The sequence below is a fragment of the Oxyura jamaicensis genome, chromosome 2 (genome assembly GCF_011077185.1).
Source record: "Oxyura jamaicensis isolate SHBP4307 breed ruddy duck chromosome 2, BPBGC_Ojam_1.0, whole genome shotgun sequence".
Lineage (NCBI taxonomy): Eukaryota > Metazoa > Chordata > Aves > Anseriformes > Anatidae > Oxyura > Oxyura jamaicensis.
In genome coordinates, this window is record NC_048894.1 from 17,612,144 (window position 1) to 17,631,917 (window position 19,774).

A 19,774-nucleotide genomic window follows, 5' to 3' on the forward strand; every position below is an offset into this window, starting at 1 on the left:
ACATTATGGATAGGACAAAACCAGGAGCGTTTGATGAAATAATATGGCAAAAATGATGCAGAAAAGGCATTCAGGATGATAACATATCTAGCTTAGTAATGACAGTGCTCTAAAGCCTGGCTGAGATGGTCGCACTGTTGAGAAAAGTGCTACAGAACCACTGGGATATCTGAAATACATCCTGACCCAGAATAATTTACTTGGAGTCTACAGGAAAGAAATGTACATAATAAAGTAGCATTTCAAAACTTCAAATCTTATTTTTATCGGGATTAAACTTCAATAAAGTTTATTTTAAATTTTCTTCTCTTTTAATAATAATAAAAAAAAGCTACTTAGTCTTACAGAAATTTGCAAGAACATTCCCCCCAAGTTGGACTGTTGTCTATCCAAGAGAAAAGACATTGCTAAACTCAGTGAAAACAGCAATAAACATGAAATTTACAATTTACATTAATTATACTTGCTCTACGACATGAGGGAAAATCGGGGAAAGGGACAGTGGATAAGTAACAGCAGAGTTCACAAACTAAATCAAAATCGTGCAATATAACAGAAGACTACTAAGCAAACTGAATCTCCTGATATGATCTCACTCCCCTTGAACATATACTTTGGCAAACTGAGGCAGCAGAGATTTGTTTGAAACACAATCACTTTTTATCTCAACTCCAAACACGATCAGGGTAATCCCTTAATTTTGACATTTGGCACAAGTAAAAGCAGACAGATGTTTTCTACCCAGACAAGACCTTTAATATAGAGTGAGCAGTCCAGGAGAAAGAGGCAGCTACACCAATATGGAAAACTAGAATGAATAAACATCAGACAGGGCAAGCTAAGAATCTTCTGAACTCTCACAGTAACAGACTGCACCCACTCCCCAAACATCACCTACTTCATGGGTGCTAGTTCAGTTCATGCAGGCTGTCTGCTGGCACGGATGCAGGTGCAGAAAGTGAAGCAGGCACCACTTGGCATTATTTGTTGATTGCCAGGCCTGAAGAGGAGCTGGAAGAAATGGGCAAATGATGCCCTCCCAAACTATGAGTGTAATCAAGATCTGAATGATGGAAGTGCAGGCATGAGTGCACTTCATCTAGCACTTTTTTCAGCTTCTCTTGTCTGTAATGATCACTCTCTGAGGGTGAGAGAGCGGCCTGTCCTCACCCAGGTGCCAGTAATAGAGCAGCTTCCTCCTCTCTCAGGCAGGTGTCCGCTATCACTGGAGCCTTTCCTTTGTCCATTGCACAAAGGCAGGAGTTTCCAGCCACTACAGATGACTAATTCTGCAGCCTTAAGATTCAGACACGAACATGTCAGACTTCATTGCAAGAGCCAGCACAGCGTCATGGTCTTCGTCCCAGTGTTATGGCCCAGTACCCAAGGCTGTGAGTAGGAGGCTCGCTGTCCAGAAAGCACAATGAACAACATGGATCAACAGAATCCGTGCTGCAATGATGAAGGACAGGAGGCAAATTTTGCCAGTTTTATACCTGGATATTTTGCAGACTACTCTCAAACTGTCATTAGGACCCTGGACCTGCACAGGAAAGCAATCCACTTCCAAATGCTTTCTTTCCTTCAGTATTTACTAGAGGCCAAAAAGACTGTTTGTAGACCCAGCTGCAATGATGATGGTGAAACTGAATTACATGGAGGTGAAAAAGCAATGGGACTACTACACAATCCAGCAACAGAGCCTTATTACTACCATGCAACACATGACATGCAATGCATGTGCCTATTTCCACATAAGCTGTGCACATAGACAGAGGAATGCAAGAGGAGTGTATCTCTTTGGGAGAAACAGGAGAAACTTTTGTTGCAATAAATCCATATATGGGCTGTAATTTTGCATGTATTCAAGTATCTTGAAGCAGAAAACACACAAGCAAGCAGCATTGAAAGGGATGGACCTGATTTAAAACAATTAAACATCTTCTGGATCTGATCTTTTCTTCCCTTTCCTTTGGAACCCATCTGTACTGCACGAGCTGTCCTGTTAGTACTGTATCCTTGCAATAACACTGTGAGACAACTTTTGGTTTTATGTACCCCCTGGTTATATTAAAAAGACTGTGGTAATATTAAGCTTTAAGTTGACTCTTCAGGCCTGCCTGGCCTGCCACTGCTTGATTTCCATTTACCATTAAAGGATATCACTGCATTCAAAGACAGAGGTGCAGACAAAATCCTACCCTCTCAACAGAAAACTCTTTCCTTTGTAACCCAGGCTTCTTCTATTTATACTTCCTCTTATTTATATTCTTCATTTGAAAATTTAAGTTTGGGCAGCTGAAGCCATTTCTCCTTTGTTCCTGCAAGGTCATTTTACGTCCAGAGGATGCATCTAGTATCACCATGGCTTTGAGAAAGACTTATCAACGTGCACATGAGGGAAAAGTGTGGGAACCGCAGTACTGCAGTACTGTGTCAAGCTCTGCTGTTCTGTTTTATCCATTGCCAAAGAAACACCCAAAACAAGACATTTATTATGTTTTCCATTTCTGTTGGAATTCTTAAACACTGGATACAGGAAGATGATGCTGTGCATCAGTGAGAGTGTGATATTTCCCAAGATTTGTTTCAATCACCTTTTTCATTTAACGTAGGAAGTTAACAACTGCCCTGCAAGAAGGGAGAGGGGTATGCTGTAGTCATGGAGCCTTTTCTTTTCCTTTTTTTTTTTTTTTTTTTTCTTTTAAGAAAACAATTTTTATTTATGCCAGAGGAGTTTAATTACATAAAATTGATTCTCATGTAATCCTCTTCAGCTGACATTATGGGAACAGTAGTGCTTGTTAAACCAGATTATATTTCCCATTCTCAGAGTACAGCAGAGCAGCAGATTTGCAGAACACAATATTTTTCTGTTTTGTTGTCAAAGGACACAGACCCCTCAAGGGCAGTTATACTGCTTCACTTGCTAAAACTGAAACCACTCAAAAAAACCCACATCAATGCTGTTGACATCTACGCTGAAATTTCATTACCATCATGCACATCAACATTATGAACCAAAATAAGCACTTTTCTCTGTTCTGTTCAGAATTTATTTGTTGGAGGCATTAGATGTCACAGCCATGCTCAGCAAGCAATTGAAGCAGCTAAAGACCAGAAGCATCAACCCAGAATGAACAAGAAAATGAGTCTAGGCAGCATTGTTCCTGTGTGTCCTCCTTCACATTCCCCCCATTCTTGTCTTTCAAGATTCAGTTAAATCAAAGTGAGGGAACTGCAGCTTTTTCTTCTTCGCGTTGTCAGAATGCATTTAAAAGATTTCTGATAGTTCCAAAAATACCATGAAAAGGGAAGTGTGACTCACGATGCCCTGTTGAACTCTCTGCCGAAACTGGTTGGAGAATCATCTACAGTCTAAGAAGTGACAAGAAAAGGGCTGGCCTTAGCCTGGGTGTAAAGAAGAAACTAAAAATAATCAAGTTTTCTGTAACATGAAGGTAGTAACAGCTGTATACCTCCCAGCTGTTGCAAATATCATTACAAGTGTCAAACAGAAAAGAAGCAACACAGAGAAATCTGTATAGGGTCTGTCATTGCTGGTGATTCTGTTTCTCTAGAGGCTGCAAAGAGCAACATTAATTCACATTTTAAATCAAAATTATGTCTGGAGTGGATGTATCTGGTGAAATACACTTCAATAAAAGCACAGTCTTACATCTATGCAATATCTGAATTTAGAAGAATGTACTGATAGATTCCAACTGCATGTGCACAATGCTTTGCAGACAGACCTGTGCTCCCACTGTGTCTAAGTGACTGCACAGCACCAGCTCCACTCAGAGCTGTGATCAAGCTTGTGCAGCCTTGCTGAGAGCACACTGCTGCTAAGCAGAGCTACAGGACTTTTGATTCTGAGGTGGCCCATGTCCAGCCAGTTGGGTTATGTGTGGCTCAGTACACTGTTTGCTACTCTGTGCTGGTTTACCATTCCCTGCAAACATGTAGATTACTGGCTCTTTGTAGTAAGCTCAAAAAATGGATGTATCCCTGACAAACATCAGGAAAAAATGTGTGTTTTTAGCAGAGCAAATAAGATATATGTAATACCTGTTTTGGATTGGTTCTTTATTGCCCTTGTGAGTCAGCCTCATGTTCTACATCCAGAACTACGCTGAGAAGGCAATGGGGAAGCTGCAAAAGTAAGCAATGCCTGGTGAGGTATCCCACCTGCAGGAGAAATGAGTTGCTGAGCAAGTGGACTGATGCGACTGTGAATTACTCTAAGGGAGTCTCCTAAATGCAGGAGAAACTAATTTCTCCTGTTTTGCACCAGGAGTGAAATTTTTCTCCATTTAGGCATTTTCCATTGAATTGTATGGCAGGAGACTGGAACCAGATTCCTATTCAGCTATGGAGATGGGTATTACCTAGAAGCGCACAGGACTGGAGATCTGCTTATTCAAAGGCCTGTGTTGCCAGAAACTCTTTATTGACTGAGAGCAGTTTGCAGCACAGATACCTACACAAGAGCATCCTCACTGCAGTAGTACACACACCCTGCTGGTACAACAAAACCCATTCTGAATCACGGGCGAGGAAGAAGTGGCTTGAAGTGGTCCAGGATTAGTCTAGAACTCCAAAGCCTCATGTTTAATCCCTTTCTCTGCTATGGATTTGACCAAATCAGTACTGGACACTGTGTGAGCTATCTTAATCTGTTCCTCATATTACCTTCCTCAAGCTAGTGTGGCAATCTCCTACTCTCCATTACATCCTGCCCTGCACAGTTTAGCTTGAAGGGCTGTTATCAGTTGCTTCAACTGGCAGGATAAGTCAAGGAGAGAAAGAGCAACAGAACCCTCAGGAAATAAGTGAGGGTTATTTAAGTGAGATAAGTGAGACTTGTGACTGCCACAAGTCTGGGCAGTCACTCAGGAAAAGTCATGGAAGAATATGATATGGCACTCTGCTTTTAATACTGTTAAATAAAATGACAACCCTCTTTGAGCATTTGTATGTGAACTTTTATGAAGTTACCCCCTGAAGTTTCCAAAGTTAAACAGAGTGAGTTAAAGAGTTAGAGAGTTAAACTGTTTAGCTGTATTTTTGAATTTTCATCTCTACATGGTCAACACAGCAGGACAAACTCTTAGGAGAGTAATTCAGCTCAGCCAAAAGTCCTTGCTCTGAATCACTCTGCAGCAGAACCAGTCTCTTTCCCACATTTATTTAGAGGGCATATAAAGATGATTGGGGTCCACTTGATTGCTGAAATCTAGGCGCAGTGCATATCCCTCCCATATACAGCTCATTCTGGAATGAGTCATAATTCCCAGGAAATACACGTTGTACTAATCATTGCATATTTCTGCAGAGATTATTATAAAAGCAGTCAAGATTAAGAGAGCCAAACAACTCAAGATGAAAGTATTGCGAGCCTGACTGCCAGGTGTAAATGCGACACTTCTTGAAGGCCATTTCAAAGACAGCTATTTCTGTTGCAAAGTAAAACTCTTTACAATGCAGGTTTTTTTTTTTTTTTTTTTTTCTTTTTTTTTTTTTTTCCCCTCAATTGGCCTGGTGAGAAATGTATTTTTAGAACAGCTTTGGGGTATATGCTGCAGCACTCATTTCTAATAATTATTTTGATCAGTAATTATAACTTTTAATGGCTATACATGTGACTTGGAAAAATATAAGTATGTGATTGAGGGATTGGCTAAAATCAAGGGGAAACTTAAGCAGTGCCCAAAAATGAATGATAAAGCTTAAATGAGGTTGCTGTTTCTTCATGGTAGAATTTGTCTTATTTTCTGTGATCTGTTTCTCTTGCTAGGTGTTTGGAAAGGATGCAGCACAATTATATAAAACCAGGTTCACCTTTGGTAAAACAGCCTGGTGCAATGCCCTAATAACTCAAAAACTAATAAATAAAGACTAGAATATACCTCAGGAACAATGATGCTAATGGGAATGACTATAAGGTGACTCCACCGTATGTTTAGAGATCACAAACCTGTCCTGAGCAGATATGGTACACAAATATTTTATCTGAGCATCTGGCCTTCTGCAAAAAACAAAACAAAACAAAACAAACAACAACAACAACAAAAGAAAAAAAAACTCTAAGAATGTGACAGAACCTAATGTGATCTCTTCTCTCTGAACTATACCAACCACACATTATCAAGCAACAAGACAGTATCACAACCATAACAAACTGCCACTGCAGGAGGCAATCAGAGCCAAATTACACTTAGGCATGCTGGACAAGAAGGGTGATTGATTAGATACTGAGTGAAAACATGAACAGTGGACATGGGAAGACCCAGTGGCTGGACCTCAGCTATTAACTTTCAAGCATTTTACTCTTTTACTTTTTAGTAAAAAAAAAAAAAAAAGTATTAATAAAATGTAATTTGAAAAGGAGAGGAAACATTCTGAGACAATAACACGATTCCTTACTTTCAACTTTAAGGCAACACTACCAAGTTTCACAGAACCACAGAACCATAGAATCAGCCAAATTTCTCGAGTTTATACACTGTGTCCATTTACATAACACTACACAGGCAGGAAGATTTCTTCCCTCACTGGAAAGAAGGGTTCTTTAATCCCTTTAACTACCTGCCTCCCAGTGACAGCCAGCAGGAGAACTCTGCCTTCAAATTAGGGACTGAGAGAGACAGATGGAGATCAGGATGAAGCTTTACAAGGAAAGTTGCCAGCAACTGGTGAAAGTTCAAGAATTCCACACTAGGGCCCTAACACAGCAGTGTATAAACAGCCCCAGAACAGAGTAATCAAGAAAAGAAAGTCACGAGATTTTAAGACAAAGCCCTATAACTAGTCACTACACAGCCTGTGTCTTGACTCTGAATGAGATTTACTTGATACTTCTGTACAGCCTTCTGCTTACACCATTTGCTCTGTGCAGAATGAAGGTCAGAAGATATATCAAATTTGGATTTAAAGACTTTTAAACAAGTACAATGACTGAATTAAGAGATCTGTATGATCATTTTACCATTCAACAGAAGAAAAAAATGCTGTTCTATATTAATGTCCTTTATAGGCCTGGGATTCTAGATTCTTCTAAGTGAAATGTTACACTTACTACAATTGCAGTGACTGGAAAACAATTACTGCTGTTCTTGCTTATACGGCGATAACAATAGATATTACAATGGGTATTCTTGCTGTTTCTGGGAGATGGCTAATCTTTTTATGCATTCACTGCTAGCAAAAGGCAATCTTCCTACAAATGCAATTAATAAAGATATAAAGGTTAAGTGATTATATGTACACTGACTGTAAAACCTGACTTTTACTTGCAGTCTTTCATATTACCTTCAGTGATCTCAGGTAGGAAAAGATTTAGTTAAATCAATGCAAATGAGATTTATAGTAATAAACTCCCTCAAACTCTGTTTCGTGTGAAGAGCAGTCAGTTAAAAAAGCACAATCAGGAACAAGAACACAAAACAGGACAGAGAAAGTGCCAACAGATTGTTCTGCTCCTCTGCCATTTGACTGCTATATGCACAAGCAAACTGGGCCACTTTCTTTATGCTTGGATTGTATAGGAAAAATCCCTCATGTAATTTGCTTGATGAAAAATGAAGAATTTTAGGAAAACGAACAAACAAACAAACAAAAAACACAAAAACAAACAGAATAGGACTTGATAAAAAAGTTTTACAAAATGTGTAAAAAAGCTCAAAATACTCAACTGATTTAGAAACTTGATTTTCAGAAATGACTGAGGCATTGAAAGGACGAGTGTCACAAGTGTTATCAGGATTTAAGTTCATATTGCTTAGGGTTTTGGATTTATTTTACCACATTTCATTGTGCCGGGTTTTATAAATATACATGTATATTTAAGTCTGGAGCATTGTTTGAGTGCTCAGCATTATCTAATGAGCTTATTTCAGTTTCAGAATATTTCTGGATTAAGCAAACTTCAAGTGTGCACCATATAGAACATACAAATCCAGTCTGAGGCTTAAATTTAAGCCAACTGTATAGATTTTCATAGAAATGCCAGAAAAGAGAAACTACTGCTCATTTCACATCCACTTCCACTGAGTCTGAAAAAACCTGAACATGAAAAGTTATTTAGAAAAATATTTATTATTATTATCCTCAAATGACAGGGTATATCATAACATTTTCCAAGATCAGAACTGAAGACTGTTGTATATATTGTTACTGTAAATATGTGTAAAAGTAAATGTGGCAGATTTTAGTAATTTTTTTCCATACAGTTCATAATGTCAAAATGCCTTTTAAATTTTATGTTCCATTAAAAAAATATCTATCATCATTTACCTTGTAGCACAGCAGACATCACACCAGCAGTATATCAATACTAATCTTCTACTGCATTTCACATTTGACACACTATTTTAGTATAGTGGATTTTTTTTGTTAATTAACTGCAATATTGAGCTAAGACATTTTCAGTTGTTTGAAATAAAAGCCATCAGGTGCCAAGTGTTTTATGCAGAATTGATACTACTAAATGCTAATAGAAGAAAGAAAACATCTACTCAATAAGACATAAGCATTTTATAAAATATTTTTTAATTTTCAAATCATATCCTGGTACCACTGTTAGTGGTTTCAGTCAGTAGCATCTGATTCTTGCAAGAAGTTAATCACTTGCTTTTAGCATAGTCAAGCTAAACATTAACCACAGAAATGTAAGAGAAGTCAAAACATTAATCTATCCTAATCTTAGCTTTCTGAAAGCTAATCTGTATCTAGAGTCACAGGAAAAAGGGGGGTCACTTCTAAAGGCTGTCTCATCCCACATGTGAATCATGATGTCCCTTGCTTTCCATTGGGTCTACAGGGGGTCCCCAAAATTAAACACCCTATTTTTCAGTTAGTTGAAGTTAGAAGAGGTGAATCTTTCTCTGAGAACAAGCCATTTGGAAGCAGTGAAAGTATAAAGGCTGTACAACTGTTCTACTTTTTAGTTATTTTTACCTTGCCTTTTCAGTGACTCCCATTTGTTGATGAACATCGATAAATTCCATGAGTTGCCTTTGCAGCATGTTTTCCTTTCCTTCAATTTGCTTAATAAAATCATGCTGCAAAAGACTAGATACCGTTGGGCGCTTCTCATAATCTTTAGTCAAGCACCTGTGCTGGCAGAAAAAACATATGATCATTCAGGGCTCACTGATATGAAGTGCCTGTCTGTAGTTCAGTCATTCCTATGTAATAAATACATCCATCTTAATCATAACAGCTGTATACTGGAAACTTTAAGTTTTCACAGAGTTGATATGGCTCCTTTTTGAAACTCTTTTTTGAAAACTCATTTTTGAAACTTTTTTGAAACCAAATATTCTTTAAATTAAGAAATAGCAAGAAAAGCAGAAGTATCAAGTGTGTTAACATGTTATTTCACGTTTCAAACCCGGAGCCTCATTCAAAAGCCAAAGTAAAAATACGGTTACAATCTAGGAGTGCACACGTTGATTAGTCCTTAGATAAAACTCTTATGTTCAAGTGTCCAGGCTAATCTGGCACACCTCATCTAGAGCTCATTCATTTGCAAAAGCTTAACATAAAAACCGTTACATATCTACAAAGAACACCCACCCAAAACATTTCTCATTTTTACAATTTAAGGAAGCAGAGTAAGAAAAATATTAGCAGCAACACATATCCACAGAGAGTACAATGGTATTTTACACCTGACATTTACACATTCCATATTCAGTTACAATGGACTCCGCTGTTACGCACTTGTTAATGAAGTCATTGAATTCGGATGACCACAGTTCAGGCTGCTGAAGTGTTGGAGGAGGATTCCTGCAAAGGTCAGTGTGATGATAAGTTAATAAGCTACTCAGTTGACAAAAACAATGTGTGAAGGCAGGCTGAGTAATGAGTTTTAGAAGGCCACTAAAAAAAAGATATTGATTTCCACTGGTAAAAGGAGCATGGGCAGAAGACACAATATCTTAGTGATTCTCCTGCTTTACATAACTAAGAAGAAGAAATAGCAAGGAGATGATCTACCAAGCATAGCTAAGAATTACTGTATTTTTTCAATTAATCAATAAACAGAAATGTAAATAACAAACCATTAATCACTATTCACTTATAATGTCAAGTTTCTCTTTTCAAGCCTGAAACAATATACTTTCTTAACAGAATTTTTAAAAGAAAATCTATTTTAAGTTTTCCCAGAAGGACTGAATTAATCAGATTGCAAACGAGGTGTTGGAAGAAAGTAGCTCTTTATTAACTATTTCTGATTCATCAGAAAATAATCAGAAGTCAACTGAAGGACTAGATACAGATATACTGTACATAAATACTTCTTTCTTTGCTGTTGAGTAAAAGATATTTATTCTAGGTGTTAATGTGATTCTGATTGTTTTAACAGTCTTCTTCGATTCAGAAATGCCATTTTTACAAAGTGTAGTCACTTGGACAAAAGGAATCAGCTACAGATGAGGTGACTCTTTTCTGTCTATTTCTGGTTAGTAATCGTAACTGCTTTCTTCAAGTGCTGCTTGATGTTAGCTCTAGCACTTTTATGTTTTTCTTAATGAAGTTAAAAGGTATTGATCCTACATTTGCTCCAGGGAAGAAAGGCACCCAATATTTCTAAGGGTATAAGCTAGATGGCCTTTTGAAGGTCTAGCTTAAATTACTTGCCACAGAAGTTTGTTACTGCTTTTCCTGTAGAAAACAGAGGTAAGAAGAGCATTCATGTTCTGCTTCGGGGTCAAGTCAGACAAGATTTCTTAAAACTGAAGGTAATTTAAACCAATTTGGGTAACTTGTCTGAAAAGGACTTGAAGCACTCATATATGCTATGTAGTCTTATATGTTGCAGCATTACTTCAGCTGCTAGAGTAATATCCACTAGCTGCTGTATGATCATCCCCTGTAGTCTTTGAGACTGATGTTGTTTGAAACACTGTAAGTGGTACTTTGGGTACTTTTATCTCCAGCTTCAAAGAAAGTGCAAAACAAGTTGCTGGATACACTGCCTGAGGACAGCGACACTGCAGCTGGCAGGAGCAGCACAAGCTAATGAAAGGTAGGGGACTACATTGATGTGAGGAGTGGAACAACACCTTGCTTCAAAGGACATGTGCTAACTCTTGAGGACAGCTGTGGGGCCTGTTTGCCACATTGGCCATCTAAGGCTCTCTACGTTCCTATCATAGCACATCTGCAGAATGAGAATATGTGAGAACAGAGTATATGGGACTCAGCTGAGTCCTGTGCTCGTGCATATTGGGCATCGGTCTACAGAGCAAAAACTTTATGGCTTTGTCTCAAATATAGTCAGATCATCTCTGAACTTCTCAGTGTGTGTGCACGGTTGAATCTGAGTCTTCAGAAAACATATCTGGACAGAGTATTCTAACCTTCTCCTAGTATAAATAATGTAAAGAAACTGTACATACTTAAATAGTCTAAGTTTGAAGAAAGTATCTGCTAATGGAGAAAGTTCAGCCTAGCCTGGCAAGAAATAAACACATCAAGATATTACCTTGGTATTTTGAAGAGTGCCCTCATAGGGTGCAAATCAGCAAGGGGTGGATCTCCATCTCCCAACTCTATTGCAGTAATACCCAGAGACCATGCATCACATCTGGCATCGTATGAGCTATCTAGCTGCTGCTCACAGGCAATCACCTGTTAGAGGAAAAGACTGTCTGTCACTGTAGAGTAAAATGTCTGAGTTTAACAGCATGCCCACAGCTGAGGGAATCTCTTATAGGATGTAGATACTGAATGAAATAAACAGAACTGCACACATTTAGGAAGTTAAAACATACTGCTGCTGAAAAAGCAAGGTTAAAAGTACAGAAAACTAAGTCTTTTGTGAACACCAGGCTGCTATCTGGTCAGATGTCTCCTGATCTGACAAAAGGGTGTAAATCCTTAGGCTTATTTAGTTGAAGGTGGAAAATTGCACCCACGGCTGAGGGAAGAAAAAGGAAACTCAGCAACCATAAACCTCTTATCTGTGGATTATTCCTGAAAAAGAACTAATGGAGTTATGTTGCTCTCTGTATAAAGTGAAACAAGAAGGAAAGCAGGAGCTGAATTCATTATTTCCCTTTGGGTTCTTATTCAGCCAATTCAGATAATTTAAAGACGAAGCTAATTTATCAAGAATGTGGTTGCTACCAAATATTACAACAAATATATTTAATTTCATAAACATTTTGGTTCATTAATTTCATAAACATTTTGGTTCATTCACAGTGCCAGCTGAATTACCTACAGGTCTAGGCAAGTGTGTATAAATAAAGCATGTTTATAAACACACATGCATATAGACAGAGTAATTTCATGTGTTATAAATGGATGTATCTGTATGTTTGTGTGCACACAAAGAGACTAAGCACATAGTTTTATTAATAACTAAAGTTTTTCCCACCTTATCTTAAAATATGTATTTATATTTTTCAGTTTCAGGCTGGAAAAATCACCAAAGATGCATAATGCATCTTATTTATTCAAAATAACTTCTTTCATTTCTTGCTGTCAGCTATGAATATGTTGTGTTAAAAAGTGCCCAGGTGTAGAAATTTAAAAGTATAAGTCAAAATATATCACAGTACCACCCCAGGCTCCTTCCTTCCATGGGAAGATGAGATGCCTGGCATAGTTTGAGAAGTTGGAAAGGATCAGTGGTAGTACTCTTTCCTATTTAACATTTTAGTAAGCAATTCAACTTCTTGCTCACTCACTCTAACTTTTTAATTTCAAATTAAAGACCTTTTTAACTTAATCCTTGCAAACATTTAAGAATATAGGTTAAAAACACATTTTCACCAAAAGAAATAGCAATATCCTTTAAAAGGTCCAGTAGTCAGGCAGAAAGACAGAGAAAGAGCAGAAATGCAGGATGTGGCAGCTTGAATACCACTGACAAAATGTTTTGAAACTTGAATCTAACCTCTGGAGCCATCCAGAACGGGGTGCCCACGGAGGTGTTCCGGCGGAGACGGGTGCTGGTCAGCTGAGCAGACACACCTGGAAGAATGAAGGGAAGCTATCATCAGAGCAACTATTCCCATCCAAGACAGTTCTTCTGAATGGTACTATCCTGGTCTTGTCTTGTCATGCTGTGACCTCCTTTGCAGGTGAATTTCAATGTTATCTTTCCAGTTCTCTGCCATAGGCCCAGTCCTCAAGGGTACTGAGCACTTCAGCTCAGGCTCTGCACATCCTTCGATTCCAGCAGGAATTCAGCAGAACTGAGATTTAGTCCCAAATGCAAGTTTCATTAGTAATCTGGCTCCATATATTTTGACTGGCTAATTACCATTTTTCTATATCCTGTTTTAGGAGAGCAGTAAAGCATTTCATGAGGTTAAGAAAAAAAAAACAACAAAAAACCTCTACATCCCACTGTTTCATTTTTACTTTTAAAGTTCATTACTGACACTAGACCTCTGTTTCATTATTTATATATTTCAGGTTAAGTACTATAAATGATCCTTATCTGCATCTTTTAGCTGTTCTACCATAAAGAAGAAACAACAAAATGGTGAAACATCAAAGTGCTTACAAAAACAAGTCTCCCCATTCTCAAAGCAACATCAAATGCCTGCAAATCAGCTTTACAACATGAGCTGTAGTTTAAGGAATTAACTATTTCAGGCCATGAGTTGGAAAGTGAATTCTGAAATCAAAAGATTCTTTTTGGTTTTAGATTAAAAGACACACTAAAATATTAGAAATTCTGTTGGGCTACAGTGAACTTCTGATCTGCCTGCCATCCATTTCCTGCCTTAAATATAAGTGGTATGGAAGTAAGGGTTGGAAATACCTCTAGTGTGTGCACAGGGGAGAGTACAACATGTGCAGAAAACCAGCCCTTCAGCTAGTAGGGCCTGAACTGTTACCAATTTATGAGTCATAGCCAACTGTGAAGTCCACCAAAATCATATTCTGAAGTGCCAATACCAAGGATGGAATGAAAGATGCCGTTTTCTACTCTTTTTTTCAACCTTATTCTGATTGACATTGAAGCTCATTTATTTTGCCTTCATACATAAGCTTATTTTCTTGTTCAGAAGACAAAAAGCTTCAGTTTCACTCTGTGAGTACAATTTTGTCTTCTGAAATGTGAAGCTCCACTGAGCACTACTGGCCAGTTTTAACTCGTTGTATTCTCTGGTTTCAATATGCTTGACTTTATTTTCCTGAAAATCCTGTGGGTGTTTTATAACGGGAGCAACTCACATCAACTGCCCAGTGGAAATACTCTCACTAAACCTATATCTGGGTAGAATTGTTGTTTTTTGTTTGTTTTGTTTTGTTTTCAGTTGGAAGTCAAGAAAACACAGAGAGCTTGATCTGCTTTTTGCTCTAAAGCAAAGTGTTCAGCCCTGATCAACAAATTATCTGCATTTGTCCATCACAGAAACAAACATAACGGCTGAAAATAAGGCAGCAAGTTCTTCATTTCTAAGTCAGCCAGCCTGTTCCTTTGAGAGAAACACAGCTGTTGCCTTTGGGGCTTCCTCCCTGTATTTACTCCAAGCATGAGAACCTTGATTCTCTTCTTTTCTGCATGCCTGTAGAAATTCCAAACCTGCGTTTGCACCAAGAAAAGCAGGAAAATCTGAGGTTAAGCATAAAGTCCATCGACCCTGCTCCAAACTCAGCCTAGCAAGGGTTTTGTTTTTGCTGCATTGAGGAGCTGTCTGACGTCCGGCTTCTGGTTCACAGAGTCCCTGGCTATTCCCAGCCTCTGGCAAAACACATCATTCAGAAAGCAAGGAGTAAGCACACATCACCACGGGTGTGTCACCATCCTAGTGATACAAAAGGACATCATTACGTGATCCTTACTTTTAGAGGGAAAGGAGGCTACTGTCTCTTTTTAGATGTTGTGGGAGTCTCCTATGCTAAGCTCTTTTTTTTTGTAGTCTTGGAACAAGAGCTGGGATTTAGATCTGCAGGCAAAGGCAGGCACTAACTGAATTTTTATTATTCCAGCGTCATAACTTTCTGTGGAGATAAGGAGCCAAATATAAAAAGAACATTAATGTGCACAATCTTCTCTGTCCATGCACATTTATTTTCTCTTTGAACCGTAAGTATTAAATAAACTGAAGGATTTTTTCCTTTCTGAACCCTTCCCCCCCCTTTTTTTTTTTTACTTCAGTAAAAATCTGATTTAATTTTGTTTGTTTACTAACTACTTTTTTTTTTTTTTTTTTTTTTTTTTTTTTTTTTTTTTTTGGTGGGCTTTGTTTGCTTGTTTGTTTTTATCCTTTTGCTCTTAGCAGAAAAGTGGCATTTCAGATTAAGGAGTGTAGGTCTTATGAAAAATGATATTTCCTTGGGCTTTTTCTGTGTATAGGGGAAAGATGATGTAATTCCACACTTAGTAACATTTCTTCCAGCATTTCAGTAACCAGTCAAGCATATAGCTGGCCAGGTTTTTTTAACTTGTACATTTTCTAACAACAACATCTTGCTCCTCCTCCATCTCCTTTACTACTGCTTTGTTGCAAAAGGAGTCAGATATTCTCCTATGGAGATTTAAAAATACGTCACAAAGCAATGTTTTATTACATAGAAATTGTAAATCTTATGAAAATGAATGGCTTAATAAATGCATTAATAGTATCAATGCATGCTACAGTATCTTTTCTAATGTGCAAAAGAAAATAATGTGCATATAGTTGGAAAAGGTATACTTTTTATTTTACTTGCTTATTTAAGGCATTAGATTACTAATTAAAAAAAAAAAAAAAAAGAAAATTAGCAAATCTACACCATGAGTATTATATAAGCTTTTCATTACAAAAATGGCATATTGGAATAACACTAAAAGTAAAGCCACCTATTTATGACTTTAGCGTTCAATAAAGGAAAAATAGGGCAGAAAAGATCTTAGGAAAGGATATTAGGAAAGATTTGTCTCATATTTGCACCTGATCTAAGCAGACACTGTTCTGATCTAAACTGGGAGGCTGTACAACACCGTTTATGATTATGCTCTGTGACAGAAGTATGTATGTTGTACTGGTTGATGTTAATGGGGGAACTGCGAGCCCCAGCAAATTCTACTAAATTGACATTTTGCACACAGCAGGGAGACTGCATTTCTTGCACACTAGCTACTTCATCTATACATAAAAACACACGAGCCACCTCAAAGGGCTTACATGCTATGTATCTCACTGCATTTGTCTACTTCTTCCACAACCCTCTTTTATTTGTTCCTTCAGTGTCCATTCACTTAACAAAGCTTCCCCTTTGTGAAAGTACACCCCCTCCAGAAAAGGACTGTGAACCAAACCCTCCTTCTTGTCCTCCTTGAAGACAGGAGTGACAATAGCTTTCTTCCAGTCTTCAGGAACCTTCCCTGATTTCTAAGACCTTTCGAAGATTATCAAGAGTGGCCTTGCAATGGCATTGACCAGCTCCCTCAGCATTTGTAGGTCCACCCCACCAGGTCCCATGGACTTATGTATATCTATTTTTTTTAAATGCTCACTAACCTGATCCTCCTCTACCACAGGTTTTTCCTTGTTCAAGACTTGCCCACTGGTGGCAGAGACCTGGAATTTCCAAAGATAAGTTTCACAAGTAAAGACTGTGGTAAAGATGACACTGAGTGCCTCAGCATTTTGCATGTCCTTTGTCACCACATCTCCTGCCTTTATGTATTGCCATAATGCAAGTGATGTTTTAATGATGAAATAGATTATGAAGACAAGGGCAACTGGAAAACTAGACTTTCCCCAAACACTCAGGAAAGCACACATTCCAGATGCAAATCTTGAACTAAAATAGGGCACGTCCAAAAGCTAACCACACAGCCTTTACAAATCCAGAAAGATCAAAAGCTTAGCATCCAGGAAGACCACATACATGAACTGCTTAGGAGTTGAAAAATCCATGGTGTTTAACATAAAACTAAGAGGCATGGAGTAAGTGGGGGAAAAAAAAAACAATGAATATATAATACAAAAATTACAGTCATATATATAAAAAATTATGGTCAAATATATAATATAAAAATTAGGTCACGTACACAGATACCTAAAGGAATCAAAGCCCAGCGGCTTTCCCTTTAAATTCACCACATGGATTAAAGGCAAAGAAAAGGCACTTTTAAGTATATAGAGAACAAAAGGAAAATCCTAAAACAGATACAGAATCGTTATAGGGTACATACAGATGATAATACAGCAATCAGTGACCTAAAAAAAGTAGAATATTCACTACATCTGTGACATTAATAATCTTTTATAAATGAAAAGTTTTAATACAGCTTCTTTAAGAAATATGAGGACTTTCGTATTACAGGTGACTGGGCAGGATGGTGTGGTGGCATACTCGAGCTTCCCCAAGCCTACATTTCCGACTGCACCATGTCTCCAAGGCCCTAGATAGAGCAGGTGACCATGGGCTGCCCTCCACATGCTCCTGACAGTTCCGTTTGGCACAAAGCTAATGATTCTAATTAAATCTCATGCTTCAGGGCTTCAGCTGGTTTCCTGAAAGAGATGCACAGGAACATTTGTTTTCCTGATGCACAATTGGCTGGGTGGATTTCGTGAGGAGAACTACTCTTATCGGAAGCCTTAGGGATTTGTGCAGCTAGGCACAATCTGGTGCAGTATGCTGGTGAGGAAAGTCCTCCTTAGATGTTGCCTTCCTTACATATTTGGATTCAGGCTGACTACCACTTTTGAGACCCAAAAGGGATTTTTAATCTATGAATGAAAAAAAAAAAAAAAAAAGAAGGAGATTTTCTACTTACATGAATGACATAGTTTACCTGCTAAGATTATCTGGGTTACTAGCAATACCCATGCTGATGTGACAGAATATTTAAAACACCTAAGGACAAAAATACGTCAGTTCAAATTGAGTCATTGGGTTCAACTTTGAGGTAAAAATGAAAAAAGGCAGTGACATGTTCAATGAATTCTAGAACTACCTCACCTTAAAAAAAAAATAAGGAGCATTGCAGCATACTTTCCAGATGGCCCTTCTTGCCATACTCAGATGCAAAATGATCTGGGCTGACTGAGAAAAGGGCTCAAGAGATGTGACCCTGGAGAAAACCAAGAAGTCTTTGCTGGCCAGAAAGGGCTATTTTTTTTGTTGTTTCATGCTTCTCTGACATTTGACACCAGCATTCTATGTCAAGCTTCTTGAATGTTTAAAAGTGACATCTTTATGTGAATTAGTAGGGAAAAAAACACAAAACACATAAAAGACCAAATGAACAGCTTATTCTGGGTACAGTATTTGGCCACATCTTTTTGTTTTTACTGGACAGCACAAAGGTTTTCATTCACCCATGGCCCATAGAATAAGTTTTTAAAGACTAAGCCTTTGACAAAGAATTAAACATTCAACAAAGAAAATATTCCACAGCTCAAGTCAATGTAATCCATCTTATCCCTGCTGACCCTGGTTTGAAAAATTTGGAATTACTACTTTGATTGGGTTCAAAGCACTTGGACAAGCTGCTCATGAAGAAAGCTTTCTTCAATTTTTTTTTTTTTTTTTTTTTTAACTTTTAAGACCTCATAGAAGACCCCTAGTAAATGCTTTTTAAAAGTAACATGTGAGTGTCATGCTATATGGTATGCAGAAATGACAATACAATAATAGCTTGTTTTTGATCTGAACCAGTGAAGCAGACAGCTTTATTATGGATGCATGCTAGAATGACTAAGGCAAATACAAATCCTGCTATGACTCATTGCTTAAAGTAAGCTAAAGGCAGAAAGATATTTATTTTTATTTTTGAATACATCCAAATGAAATTATTTTAATTAATTGTTTTATTTTTTGCAGAATGATTCATACAGCTTTTATACCTAATGCGGGGCAAGGAGGAGGAAGACACAATAGGGTATTCTGACTACTCCAGAACAAGCAATCTACAGAAGTTTGGAAAACTACTCAAGGTCATGCTGAGCTCCTCTTCAATGTCAGCAGGACATGAAAAGCGGGAAAATATTATATTAACAAGGTCAGAGATTAAACCATCCTTTCTCCAAATGCCCCGGCACTCCAGCTTGGATCACTCATAACTGACTTTGCAACCTATCCATCGAGCACAAGGTGGCTCTCAACTTGCAATCCATGCAGCCTAACCTGCACTGCATGCATTTGCAGCACAGTGCTGTAAGCCTTCTGTCCCTCTGCAATGCCATGTATCACACAAGGCTTGCTAGGCTGATCTGTGATCAGTCAAAAAACTACATCTTACCAAGCTTGGTCATGGAAGGGAGAGGCCACAGCACTGTGCCACAGCAAGGGAACATGAGAGCTGGTGAGTTGTCATGAAAGACTCAGTGCTGTGGTTCTTTCTCCAACCTCTGACCCATGATTTCAGATGCTTTCCCCACAGGGCCAGCAGAAACCTGCTCCATGCATCAGTAAACCAGGAGAGGTGAGTAACTAAGCAGATAGATCTATTAAGAAGTCTTACCATGGGCTTATTAATTATTTTGAGATTGGCCCTAATATTTTGGACATACTGATTTTACTATTCTTGGTTTTTCATTATACTAGATGCTGGCTCATCTACACTTCAAAAACACTTAACCTGTTTAATATAGTCAGTGAATTTTAGAGATTTGGGCTATATTTCTGCATCAGAATAGGCATGAATATCATGCAACAAAACATAACAAAAATACCTATGCAATCTAACTTACATTGATCAACTGTTACTAATCACTAATCATAGTAAAGCATTACCAATATTTCATAATCTGCAAGGAAGCAGTAGCATATCGCTACTGAATCATAACAGAGAATGCTG

At 38.0% G+C, this 19,774-nt stretch overlaps 1 protein-coding gene across 2 annotated transcripts in view; it reads right to left on the reverse strand.

Moving 5' to 3' along the window:
• The window catches only part of MYO3A (myosin IIIA), a 113,989-nt gene that overhangs the window by 59,753 nt on the left and 34,462 nt on the right, over window positions 1-19,774 (reverse strand). The window contains exons 7-11 of one of the 2 annotated variants that reach the window (XM_035319449.1): window positions 12,917-12,993; window positions 11,498-11,643; window positions 9,730-9,795; window positions 8,962-9,117; window positions 3,257-3,378 (exon numbers count right to left, since the gene is read on the reverse strand). In XM_035319449.1, coding sequence (XP_035175340.1) covers window positions 3,372-3,378; window positions 8,962-9,117; window positions 9,730-9,795; window positions 11,498-11,643; window positions 12,917-12,993 — 452 coding nt within the window. In that variant the 3' untranslated portion in view covers window positions 3,257-3,371. Of the gene's footprint in view, window positions 1-3,256; window positions 3,379-8,961; window positions 9,118-9,729; window positions 9,796-11,497; window positions 11,644-12,916; window positions 12,994-19,774 lie in introns of those variants that run through there. The other variant, XM_035319448.1, reaches the window with a different exon arrangement.